This window comes from Sinocyclocheilus rhinocerous, unplaced genomic scaffold (genome assembly GCF_001515625.1).
Source record: "Sinocyclocheilus rhinocerous isolate Xijiao unplaced genomic scaffold, SAMN03320098_v1.1 scaffold697, whole genome shotgun sequence".
NCBI classification, from domain to species: domain Eukaryota; kingdom Metazoa; phylum Chordata; class Actinopteri; order Cypriniformes; family Cyprinidae; genus Sinocyclocheilus; species Sinocyclocheilus rhinocerous.
The window spans coordinates 359,177-372,880 of NW_015664033.1; the positions used below are offsets into that span (position 1 = coordinate 359,177).

Below are 13,704 nucleotides of genomic sequence, written 5' to 3' on the forward strand. Positions count from 1 at the left end.
TATATATATATATATACGAAATAAATATAAAATACAAGCATTTTCACTAGCTCATACATTTGGGCCCCACTGGAACACTGAAAATCATTCCCATCTGCCATCTCTTTAACTTGATTCACACCCACCATGTGCCAGATTCTCGAAGGTTTGAGCAAGTTCTTTCATGGAAAGCTTGGTCTCAGTCTCTGTCTCCAACTTGGCGAGCTCTCTTAATATCTTACACCCAGCAAGAGCACTTAGCACCGACTCCCCCGCCTAGCATTGAAAGAGAGAGGGGGAAAGGAGCAAAACAAAGCAAAATTAATAATAATAATAATAATAATACTCTGACCATGAGAATTATAATAATCATAATAGTCATAATAAATAATACATCTGTGGTATTCTGCATGCAACCCTCCTGCTATTGGACACTTTTACTTGCTGAATAAATTCATATGACATTTCTACAGTTGCATCAACAGCTGAATACTTTAGTGTGATACTGAATCCACGCCACTAGGTGTCAGTATAGAGTCCAGGATCACTGTCATATGCAACTTTAACCTACTCATTTGCAAATGTAGGCTATATATCTGACCAAATATCATACGAGATTAGAAAGAATTAGCAGAGAACATGATATGGGTTTCAACTATGACTCAATACCAACAATACCATTTCCCAGAAGTAGATAGACATTTCTCTGCGATTCTGAAGAACAGCCCAAATGAACAGAGCTATCCAGGGAGACATACAGCGCTGTTTCCGGTACACACTCTCAGTTCGCAGCAACTTATTCACATGCTGAAAGGACGAGACAGAAACTATGATCACAACATTGTTATCTACAGTGCACAGCATAAATGAGTACATCCCCTCTGAATAAATATAAAAGATGTATTTTCTTAATGATCACTAATATAATTCATGGAAAGGTGGCAAAATTTAAACATATTAAACATATACTTAATAAAAATAACAAAATATATGCCGATATTTTCTGTAAGATAAGTAAATTAGCCAATTTTGTTGTCACTCTTTTCATAGCTTTTGCCGGCTCCGAGACACTTGCATGTTATTTCTCCTGCTCTTTTTCTAGCAAAAACCATTTATGCTGTGCACTGTATAATGTATTAACATAAGTGCCGCAAGTCAAATCATTTCACCAATCCCAAAACCTCTGAAAAAACCTGGCTGGTACCTTCATTGCTTTCCTTGAGGCCCATCCCTGTTCTACTCCAAGAGGAGCGTAGTAAAATGGCTGGCAGACATCTTCCATGATTTCTGATAACACCCGTGAAACCTGAGAGGTGAAGAAAAAATCATAATGAAGATGTTATCTTAGTGAAGACATCATTGTTATTCCTTGTTCTTTTTTTTTTTTTTAGATGGAGTGCATGGTTCTAGATTTCATGTGTAAGAAATGCTGTGGAAAGTGGGAAACTGCACAATAATAACTAACTCATAAGCATATTTGACACATCTTACTCAATTAAATCAAATGAAATTGAATGCAATTGTATACAGGTGCATCTCAATAAATTAGAATGTCGTGGAAAAGTTCATTTATTCCTTTTACCTCATACAGGGTGAGGTCTCGAGCAGCAGACGGGGTGGTGAGGGTGGTGGCGTGGCTCTTGAAAGAGTCATTCTCATCATGTAAAGCTAAGCGGGTCTGAGAGCCAACTAAGCCCACTCGTTCCTGCAGCCTCCTCTGGAGGAATGAGGACACCAGATTGCAGTCTGACAGTGAGCTGTAAAGACTCTCTAAACGATGATACGTCAGATAGTCCAGAATGTTTAAGCCGTTTTCCACGAACAGACGCACAAAATGGGGCTTGTCGTTCACCAGCGCATCAGTCATTGATTCCTCAAGGTCTTCATACTAAGAGAAAGAATAAATCAATAGAAACTGTGATGTTAAAACACATTTGGTTTCATGCATTTTGCTATTAATCCTACCCTCCACTGGATGCCACCATTAAAGAGTTCACTCTTGGCGATATCCACTCTGTCCCAGGCCACTGCCAGCTTCAGCTCTTCAGTGTACTCGCTAGGATCATTAGCATCCCGTTTAGCAGCTGAACACACACATGCACACATAAACCCATAAGTATATACTGTAAACGTGTTGAATTCTCAGAGCAGGTGATTTAATCTCACCTCTTACGAGAGCTCTAAGGATGATTCTGTCAAAGTCATCTCGCCCTTCCTGGTCTCCATGAAACACAGTGATCAGATCTCGGTTGTGATAGATACTAAGTGCCTGTGTGAAAAAGAGAAAAGTAACTAAAAGTAAAAGAAATCCCTTCGGCCTCTTGCTGTACGCTCACCTGATCCACAAGCTTCTCCAGTTCAGTCTCAGAAGGGAAGTGTTTCTTCATTTTCTCTCTCACTTGGTCCCTCAGCTCAACACTGGCACTTTTCCTGCTTTCCTCGGCAGCGGTCGGTAAAGTGGGACTCACTGGTGGACTCAGAGGTATGTTGAGATCCTTCAGTATTGCCGCTATCAGGTCTGCCGCTGGACCCGAGCCAGCCAGCACCAACCATGGAGTGGTGTTTTTCAGAGATAAATCCACTCTCTGCAATAAGAAAGATATCGTTAATTTCAAATATGCTTAAAACTGATTTAACGGATAAAACTGCCATTTTAAACTATTCATTTACATTTTAGATCCCTAGACACTTTTTATGAGCATTTATGACTGTAACTGTAAATGGTGTATAATAAATCACTGGTGGGCCTCATTCCAAAAACAGTGCTAAATGCAAATAGCACATGGACAGTTGGGTTACAGGCTACAGGCATTAAGAAAAGTATGAATAAAACAACATAAAGTAATCTTTTAATTTGCATTGTTTTGTTCATGCTTTTGGAGATGACCCAGACTACATTGAATAGGTACATAAAATAAAAAATAATATTAATAAAATAAAACTAAATACATATTATATATACTATATTCATATTAAAACAATTAAAATAATCTTGCGTAATGACCTCCAGCATTGCAGCATCTCCTGCGATCAGCACACACAAAACAGGAATCTCAATGCTTCCACTACCTGTTAAGGACAGGAGGAAGACAGATTTGTTAATATAAGAAAAGTATAGCATTACTCAAATTAAACTGAGTAAAAACAAACAACCTAAAGGCACTAGTGTTTAGTTTCCATTTGTCTCAGAATTGCATTCTCATTCTGATCCACCAGAGGGCAGTGTAGTCCTCATATTACATGCCAAATTTAGCCTTATTTTATTCTAAAAGGTGTACATATATACATACATATATATATATATACATATATAAATATATTGGTGTCTTTGTGATTGTGGATTAAATTTTATGTAATGCTGCAAAAACAACTTTCCTGTCTTTCCTGTGTAGGGACAATAAACATTATTACTTCTAATAAATGAAATAATTCTGAGGGCATTTACTTTACTAAATAACAAAACACTACTTTTTTTTCATATAGCAGCACACCAGTGTTTAACTTCCCTCTTCCTTCCTCTCATTTTGTGTTTACTTCTCTGATATTTATTTTATTGAATAAAAGGAAGTGCATGGTTCCTCAGGGATGTGCTTGTGCTTCCCGTCGCAGTCCCTGATGAAGGTGCTAGATAAAGGATTTGGGAATTTGCTGTTGTGCTTTGTGCTCAAGAAGACTTTAAAGATGTTTTATTTTTCAGTTGAACTGTCTTCTTTCTCTCACCCCAGATGCCAGTGCGCTGATGGGAGATGAAGTCCTCCAGGTTGGCTCTGAACATTGTTTCACTACCTCTGTGTCCTACACTCCCATCATCCACCAAAAGGAAGGCCTGGTGGTTGTTGTCCAGGCAGCTGCATTCATGGGGCATGTTGTGCACATAGTACCGCGCTGGGAAACTACCCTTGTAAAGAGTAACCAACCATAAGTTTTTACAGAGCAGCCTAGCCAAAGTCCTACAGCAGTTCAAAACACTATTCAGGTCTATATGACATTAGTGAAATGCTACTGTACACTCTGTAAAACATATCTGGATATTGAACTACACTTAAAATTAGGGCTGTGCAAAAAATCTAATGCGATTTTCATGCGCATCTCGTCAGTAAAGGCGCTCCTGTGATTAGTAGTAAATCTCCAGCACGTGCTTTCAGATGGAGCAGCATTTACTACACAGAGCCGTAGTTCACTGACAAGCTACGCAAAATCGCGTTCAAAATCGCAGACGATTCATTGCCGCTCTATCTGAAAGCACGTGCTGGAGATTTACTACTAATCACAGGAGCGCCTTTACTGACGAGATGCGCATTAAGTTTTTACAGAGCAGCCTAGCCAAAGTCCTACAGCAGTTCAAAACACTATTCAGGTCTATATGACATTAGTGAAATGCTACTGTACACTCTGTAAAACATATCTGGATATTGAACTACACTTAAAATTAGGGCTGTGCAAAAAATCTAATGCGATTTTCATGCGCATCTCGTCAGTAAAGGCGCTCCTGTGATTAGTAGTAAATCTCCAGCACGTGCTTTCAGATGGAGCAGCATTTACTACACAGAGCCGTAGTTCACTGACAAGCTACGCAAAATCGCGTTCAAAATCGCAGACGATTCATTGCCGCTCTATCTGAAAGCACGTGCTGGAGATTTACTACTAATCACAGGAGCGCCTTTACTGACGAGATGCGCATTTTTTGACATTCATACATTTTAAGTGTGGCTTTCATGTGAACTGTTGATACTGAAGCAGAATGGACTCATACGGTAATACCTGTGGGTTTACGAGTTGCTGACGTTGGTAAATCAATCCCCAGGGCGCAACACCAACAGCTATAACTTTGGCCTGGGAAAGAGATGAAGCTGTTGCACAATGATCCCTTACTGCCTCACCTACACAACGGCCAACACCCTCCCTCAGACCTGACGTTATGATCCAAGCCCCTGGAAAAAGAAAATGAAAAGTACTATTACCTAAATTACTCAGCACAGTAGCTTAATTAAATTGCATGGAAATACATAAAAGTCACAAACAACATCACTGATAAAGGTTTTGACCATAATGCAACACTTCTAGATTAAAGCCACTTGCATTCTTACCATATACATAATAAACCTTATCAACACACTAGAAACACACACACACTGGAGGAATGCCACTGTTGAGTAATACTAGTTTGGCCTGTCAATCACTGACCTTAAGACTAGTCACTAATTACTGGGTACATGAAAACAGTTATTAAAACTTATTTTACAGAACATTTCAGTAAAGCTACATGTCCTACCTGATCTACTCTGAGCGAGAGGTGGCCTGAAACATGAACTCAGAACCATATCCAAACCAGAGTTAAATGTTCATAAAACAAAATGAGTAAAAATAAATAAATCTTAGTTTTAGTGCACAATATTAACCCAGGTGGAGGGTGAAGGAAGGGTTAACAGTCCACATGTGATTGGTTAGATAAGTGAGTATAAAGGTTTAAGCACTCATAACTGAGCTAAAGATAGAGGAGCAGGAGAGGTTAGAGTTAAATGTTCATAAAACATACTTGGTCTCTGGATGTCTATATGCAGTGATATATGATACAATTATAAGGCCACAGTAGTGTCATTAGCGTTTCATTTTTGTTATCAGCTTCGTAATTTTAAGGACATCTCATGACTTGTCATCTGTGGATGTTTTCACACACACACACACACACACACACACACATACACACACATTCCCTGCTTTAAGTCTTCACTGTAAAAAAAAGTGGTCTCCAGTTTCACAATCTGATATGACTTGGAAGTTTGTTGTGTGTTGTATGTAAAGGCATGCATGGACATGCTGAGGGATGTCAGAAAAACTAAGTAAAATGTTCATCACACATTTATTCTGGCATGCAATAATTGCTTTTTTATTTTTGATTCATTATTTTATTTTGGTTATTACTTCAACCATTTCAATGTTGCTTCCTTATATATATTTATATATATATATAGGTGAAGGAAGGGTTAACAGTCCACATGTGATTGGTTAGATAAGTGAGTATAAAGGTTTAAGCACTCATAACTGAGCTAAAGATAGAGGAGCAGGAGAGGTTACCTGTGCTCTGTGCGGCCCGGACTAGACCCTGTCTGATCACTTCTCGCACCCAGGGTTTCACCTTCTCTTTCCCCTCTCCCCCCACCACAGACACCACCAGATTGGGTATCGGCAGGCCCCACTGTGACGTCATCAGCGAGTATACATTGTCCGGAGGTGTATCATGTGCCAGGCGCAGAAACTTGGGGACACAAGATGAATGACATATGAATGCACAGCAGAACAAAGGTCCTGAATGTTTGTATGTGTGATATTATTCATCCTAAACTAAGATACACAGGCATTCAGACATGTTCCTCACATGCACAAACATGCAGGATATTTATGCTGTCACTCACAAATTGCAGAAAGTAGGAAGGGATTTGTGTGAGAAGAGAAAGACTGAACAATGGATCTGCCTGAGGCAACACACGGTCTCCAAAAAAATGTTGTTTTGTTACTGTCTAAATTTAATTGGCTTTAATGTGGTTGTGAGAAGTGTATGACTTCAGGCTCTGTGGGGTTGGTTAAAGGGTAGTTTATAATTGCTGTGGATTACATGTTTTTATAGTAGCTCTGTAATTGCCCAGCAGCCTGGCAGACTTTTAAAGGGATTGACAATAGACCTTAGTCAGGGTAGTGCCATATTTAATTTTTGACAGGAGTAAAAAAACGAAGCTGTGAGGAACAGGGACACAGTGAGTTCAGGGATTGTAATGCTGTTTAACAACATGCAAATTGTTCAGTTGATGAAACAGCTTTCCAAAAATAAACTTTCAGTAGGCTTTTTGTCATTTCATTTTATATTTTTCCAAAAAACGTTGGTTAACTGTGGCGCATTTACATAACGTTTATTGATGTTTCACTCTACCTGTTACATACACAAATAAATATCTGTGTGTCTGTCCCTCAAAGTCTCATTTTCATACAGGTAGAATTCAATATGGTCCACCCTTACTAAGATCTATATCTTAATGCTTTAGACACCACAAAATAAAAATGAAAAACATTATGATTTAAGTTATTGTTTATTTATTAACAGACTTCTTGTTAATTTGTGTAGAAAGTAACGTAAATCATAAACACTGTAAAACTGTAAAGATCTCATTTACCGCTGTTAAGCAAATTTTCACAAGAAAAATCCAGTAATTTTAAATGGAATCTGGGTGATCGTGTATTTCTAGAGAGGACAACATATTTCCACACACAGATTTGGCAATGGATTCGGTTGGTCATGCGAATTCACCGTGTTAACCAACAGAGAACTTGTGAGATCTGCTTCATACATGGCTATACTTTTGACAATAGACAATGTTTCTTTTTTGTTTATGGAATTTTGCTTACTATTTGCTAATGTGACAGCATCTTTAGTCACTGACATCTTCTGCATTTAATGTTAATGTTAATGTTAATGGTTAGAACCTGAACAGGCGAAAGGTTGCATAAAGGCCTGCACACTATGAGAATTGAAAAAAGATAAACTACACATATTTTCCTCTACTATATATCATTTTGTAATATACATACATAGTAATTATGTAATTAGACACTGAAGAAGGTTATGGTGTGACCAAAATGTTCCTCAGTAAAGATGTGGTTTTTATCATCGCATTTGTGAGTTTTTAGTAATTTCTTTAAAGAATAGATCCTCACTGTAAAGTATTACCAATTTATCATAGTTGTATTGTCAGATGGAGTTCGTATTTCAAATTACAGTAACTGTGATTGAGCATGCTTGAGGATGTGTAGAAGAAAGTGAGACACCCACTGGACTGTTTCTGCGTCCGGCTCCAGCAAACTCCAGCTGTCCAAAGGCATCGGTGGGGTATTCAGAGGTGTGTTCTTCACTGTCCCACTGGCTGATCACATGATCAGTCGTTATGGATGCATGGATGTCCCGTGGTCCACCACACTGGCACAAAGCCCCACTACTGCCACAGAGAGAGAGAGAGAGAGAGAGAGAGAGAGAGAGAGAGAGAGAGAGAGAACTGTTAAAACAGGTTTCAGTGGGTTCAGAATTCTGATATAATTACTATTCAAGCCATCATTTCAGAGGAAGAGACTTAAAGAGAAAAAAAGAAATCAATCTCCTTTGTGTGTGTGCATGTCATTCATGTTACAATTAATTCATCAAATGAAGACATTAATAGCTGAAATCAAACAGTATGTCACATAATGTACACATCATCACTAAAATTAATAAATGAAATGAAAACAGTACCTGCCCAAACCCTATTGTGAATCATTCCATAACAATAGCTTGTAAATGGGAAAAGGACAGGGAAAATGTACTGTGTTGACAAATGGCTAGGAGTTCACCTTCATTCAAGAAAAAACGGCATGTTTGTTGACCCACCCTACATTACCAAATCAGCTACTTAACGGCTCAGATCATATTACCAGAAGATCAATGTCTGTTTTAAATAAGAGAGTATGAAAGGACTGAATGGATTTTCTGCATACGCTAGTAAATCTGAATGCGAGAGAATATTGAAAATGGCTGTTGTACCTGGATGAGTCCTCCACAAAGGTGGTGCACACTCTCTTTTTAATCATCTTTGGGATCCAGCTCTACAACACAGACATTACACAGTAAAGCATGAGTCAGAGACATTTGCACATGCAGGTCCGGTTTCTTTTCTTTCACAGTTAGTGACTGAGGAGAACAAACTATGAGATTACGCTTGAATGGCAAAAGAATTTCCAAGGAAATGTTTTAATGTGTGAAATGCGATTCTAAATCACAGAAACTAACAGCTTATTTGTGACTTCTGCCTACTTACTGCCTAACTATTTCAAAACCAATGATTGCCTCACACATCGAACAATAAAACATGATAATTATAGTAATCAAAATAATTGTACTTAGCAAATAACTGTTTTAACTATAATTTTATAATAAATAAAAAACTTCATTCTGGGCGAAGACGGCTGCATATTAGATAACTGTATTTGGAAACTACATAATCAATGGGAAAAAAAGTCTCAAAACGTTTTGATTATTAAAACAGATGCTAAGCTGAGATAATAATCAAACCTTTAGGAGCATTTAAAACAAAATAAAAAGAGAAAGACTTCTTAGGTTGCTAAAATTAAATTAACACGGTCAACTTGTTTTCAACTACAAACAGTTTGTTTATCCAACATAAGAGCTGTAATATACTTTTTATTGGATGACAATTATGCATAACACAAAATATACTAGCTCTGTAATTTGACAATGTTTTCCTTTTTAACATGCTATTATCCATCTTCATCTTGATTTGTTGTATTTTTCCATTTCATTCTCCTATAACAATGTGTATATTTTTAATTAATATATTTTATAAATGTATGACATTTCGATTTCTATTTCATGCACGCAATGACTTTTTAATTGCTTTATTAATTTTGCATTTTGAGAATTATAAAATAGCAATATAGTGAAATGAATAATACATAGAACACAAAAAGCTCTGGCATATCTTAAATGTAAACATCTTATAGGACAGACAAATGTGTGTGTGTGTGTGTGCATACGTATGTACGTGTATGTATAAATAGGTCTCCCATCTTCATCCTGTACATTGAGCAAGTGCAAAAACCTGTTAAACAAGCTTATAACTTTAATATGGTGCTTTAAAATTTGGTTAATCATTTCATATGACTTTCCTCAGCAACATCAGAGACAATCCAATCCAAACCTGATTGGAAAGGCCATTAAAACAGTCATTACATTTGCATGTAGCTTACAATTGTTGCATATTAAGACACATATCCTAATACATTTTACATATTAAGGTGGAGACTTATTGAAATGTATTAGGAGTGGCAGCAGGACTCTTTGTCTAATTTGATAAATTGCTTGTTCTCAGTCCACTGGATAAAAGCGTCTACTAAACAAATACGCAGCGGTGCAAGACAATATCAAAATATGGTATGGAAACATGGAAAAGCTTGGGAAACGTTTGTCATTCAACTTCTTACAGGTGCATAAACCTGCACTCACAAAATCGTAACTCCGGACGTCTGATGTTTTTGCAGTGTAGATACAGGACTAATATCAGTCATTTGACAGTTTTACGAGTTTCCCCTATAACTAATCAGCGCTTTGTACGTATAGTATGGAAAGCCACCTCGTTTTAATGCAGTGGCAAAATAAATATTACCAAATATGAACTTGACAAAGCATGAACAATAAAATGTATCAAACACACCTGATCTTTTTCGGATTTTCTCTCTCCTCCAACTCCTTCATTCTCTTTCTCGATTTTCTTCATTTTTATCATCTGTCCGTCTTATTAGGGATCAATTATTCTTCAGATGAGATCCATGGGGAGTCTAGATCCAAGTATGCTCTAGTTTGCCATCAGCCGGATTCCCGAGATATTTAATGAAACTTTTTCTGAAGCCGTGAATTTGAAAGCCCCGCCCACGCTACACGTCTCTGGACGCATTCCAGCACGAGCTCGCGACGCTCTGCGCTGTTGAATTAAACCAAACAAACAGTTTGGGCAGGGAAAACAAATATGCGGCCTTGATAAGAGCAGTAGAAGAAAAATATGATAAGAGAATGTTTACCACATTTGCAGATAAACTGTGATTTTTAACCAAAGACATGGGTAAGTTTACCGTTTACTGTGATGATTAATACTTACTCCCTCCCGCTATATTATTTCGGCTGTTAAAAAAACGGATACTTCTGGTTATCAGAAAAGGTTTCCACTTTTCACGTCCCTACAGGCGTGTCTTTTTAAAGTACTGTTGACCTTAAGATGCCATTTCGGCGTGGCCAGTTATGCTGGCTTGACTGAAGTTAGTTTGAGCTCTAGGAAGTAAATAATTGGATGGTTCTTAAGCTCTCACCTGTAAGATTCAAATATTTATTAACTTTTCCCAAATATGTATAGGATAGGGTACTCTCTCTGTCTCTAGAAAGAAGAATGAAATTTAGAAAGAAATTAAAAGTAGCTACAGAAATAAAGATCCAATAAAGACTTTTAAAAAATAGAAGTCAGAAAGAGCTTTATTACCAAGTATGTTTACACACACAAGGAATTTGACCTGGCGACAGGAGCTTCCAGTGCAGAAGAAAGTACAAAGACATAGTGCAAACATACATGACAGTGAAGACATACCTAGGAATAACACAGTAGAGATGGAATATAACACTAATAAAAACAGAAAATTAAATAATGCACTATATACAGACTTAGAAGTGTAGAAAAAAAATGTATTGCTTAAATGAATTTACAGATATGTTATTTACAAGTGTGTAGTTTACAAATGTACACATTTTGAATTCTATGTATAAATATAAGTATGTCAGTTATGATGGACAAGGTATAGATTAGTTACGGAAGTTTTAATTGTTCAGGCTGAAGATAGTCTGCGGGAAAAAGCTGTTCTTGTGCCTGGCTGTACTGGTGGTCGGTGCTCTGTAGCACGGACCAGAAGGCAACATTTGGAAGAGAGAGTGGGCTCGTTGTGAGGGGTCCTGAGTGATTTTCTTAGCCCTTTTCCTCACTCTGGAGATGTAAATTTCTTGGAGGTTGGGCAGGGTGGCACCGCTAATCCTCTCAGCAGTCCTGACTGTCCGCTGTAGTCTCTTGATGTCTGATTTGGTAGTTGAACCAAACCAGACAGTTATTGATAAACACAGGACACAGAGTAGAACTGTTTCAGCAGCTCCTATGGCAGGTTGAATTTCCTCAGCTGGCGGAGGGAGTACAACCTCTGCTGGGCCTTTTTAGCAATAGAGTCTATGTGAGTGTCCCACTTCAGGTCCTGAGTGATGGTGGTGCCCAGGAACCTGAATTACTCCACTGTAGTTACAGTGCTGTTCATGATGGTGAGTGGGGAGAGTGCAGGGGGGGTTTCTCCTGAAGTACACTTTCATCTCCACTGTTTTGAGTGTGTTGAGCTTCAGGTTGTTGTGACTGCATCAGACTGCCAGCTCTTTTACCTCCTGTCTGTAAGCAGACTCGGCTGGATATTACATATGTATTACATATATATATATATTACATATGATATTACATATATTATATCGTCAGGATATTTCATAAGACTGAATGAACATTTTATAAATACTTGTAACACCTGATCATTTTATAAATACCTGTAATATGTTGTGATTTAAAAAATGAATGTTTTAAATCTTTAAAGTTTAGTTAAGCATTTTTGTCCAATATATAAACCCATATGATGGGAATATAAACATGTTCTGAATAACAGGAATGACCAGATTAATTTTAAAATTTAATATGAAATCAGTATAATTGGTACGTCCAAATGAAATGCACTAATTCAACACGTGATGAAGAGGTATGAATGTTCACACTTTGCAATAAACATTTTGCTTCCACCACCATATAATGAAGAACATAATGCAACAAAGGTATACACCATGGGAAGATCTGAAAAAGGACTCACTTCATTATAAGTGCAGGGGTTTCTTTTGCACTGATGAGGTCTCTGCCCATAGTGGTGACTAGCTCAGATGACTGTATAGTACCTGTTTCACTTAATGATTAATACGGTGTACAGGTCAGTTTAAATCCATCATCAGGTCATCATGATGGTGGACATCAGCTGCAATGTCCTTTAGGAAATCTTTATCTCCACTTTATTGCTACCATGTGGGCTATATGCAACTCTTTTGAGAAACAAAGGAAAAGGTGAGTCACTAAGTACCACATTTCCACTACTCTCAAAACTGGATTTTAATATTAGGCAATGTAATATTATGTTGTATAATATTTAACAGACTTTAATTGCATTAATGTTTAACATAGATATGGCTACATCCTACATAACACCATCCTTGGGATGATTCATAAAACAGGTCCTGACTCTTTCTGTGGTCACTAAAAAAATCATGGCACTTCTTATAAAGAGTAAGGGTGTATCACCGGTGTCCTGGCCAAATTCCCTCCACTGGCCCTTGTCAATCATGGACTCCTAATAATCCCCATCCACTGAATTGTCTCTATCGCTCTCTCTCCTCTTCACCTGTAGCTGGTGTGTGGTGAGCACACTGGCACCGTTGTACTGTGGATGCTGCACACTGGTGATGGCTGAGGAGTATAAATCCCTCATTCATTCATTCAAAACAATGCATTATTTTTAGGATTAAAACGTACCTGTTATCTATGGAGCCAGAATGATCTCAATAATAATTCACGCAAAAGACGCGATGCACACATGCGTAACCCAATTCACATGCATAAGAAATACACTCACCGGCCACTTTATTAGGTACACCTGTTCAATTGCTTGGTAACACAAATTGCTAATCACAAGAGTATGAAAATATACTTTTTGTTATTGAGAATATGAAAGAGCTGTCACAGCAGAGCTTGTCTTGTGTGTAAAGTCCTGAGATGCAGATACAGAAAGAGCAGAAAGCATGAGATAAAGTGATAAAATAACTGAATCAAGATTACTGAATAATTTTTGTTGCATTCTTCTTTATGATCAGTGTTTGTCTGACCAGCATACATTCCACAACTGTTACCAAGCAAATACAACTGCTGCTTGTGATGTAAAAATCTTTGAGATTACAATACACAACACAACATAAGAATAACATTAACAATGGTTAATCACAGTAATATAATATGAAAAGTAAATGAATGTTGATTACATTAAGAAATGAATACATAAAGGTGATGTACATGAAAGAGATAA

General features: G+C 37.5%; 1 protein-coding gene across 1 annotated transcript in view; it reads right to left on the reverse strand.

Annotated features, from left to right (window-relative positions):
- The window catches only part of LOC107729419 (transient receptor potential cation channel subfamily M member 4-like), a 21,692-nt gene extending 11,300 nt beyond the window's left edge, over positions 1-10,392 (reverse strand). Inside the window, exons 1-14 of the mRNA XM_016539907.1 lie at positions 10,230-10,392; positions 8,543-8,604; positions 7,802-7,964; positions 6,055-6,235; positions 4,741-4,910; positions 3,700-3,877; positions 2,984-3,048; positions 2,316-2,564; positions 2,146-2,248; positions 1,945-2,063; positions 1,562-1,867; positions 1,184-1,285; positions 658-786; positions 126-255 (exon numbers count right to left, since the gene is read on the reverse strand). Of these exons, the coding sequence (XP_016395393.1) occupies positions 126-255; positions 658-786; positions 1,184-1,285; positions 1,562-1,867; positions 1,945-2,063; positions 2,146-2,248; positions 2,316-2,564; positions 2,984-3,048; positions 3,700-3,877; positions 4,741-4,910; positions 6,055-6,235; positions 7,802-7,964; positions 8,543-8,604; positions 10,230-10,301 (2,029 nt within the window). The 5' untranslated portion in view covers positions 10,302-10,392. The remainder of the gene's footprint in view (positions 1-125; positions 256-657; positions 787-1,183; positions 1,286-1,561; positions 1,868-1,944; positions 2,064-2,145; positions 2,249-2,315; positions 2,565-2,983; positions 3,049-3,699; positions 3,878-4,740; positions 4,911-6,054; positions 6,236-7,801; positions 7,965-8,542; positions 8,605-10,229) is intronic.
- Positions 10,393-13,704: the final 3,312 nt, after the last annotated feature.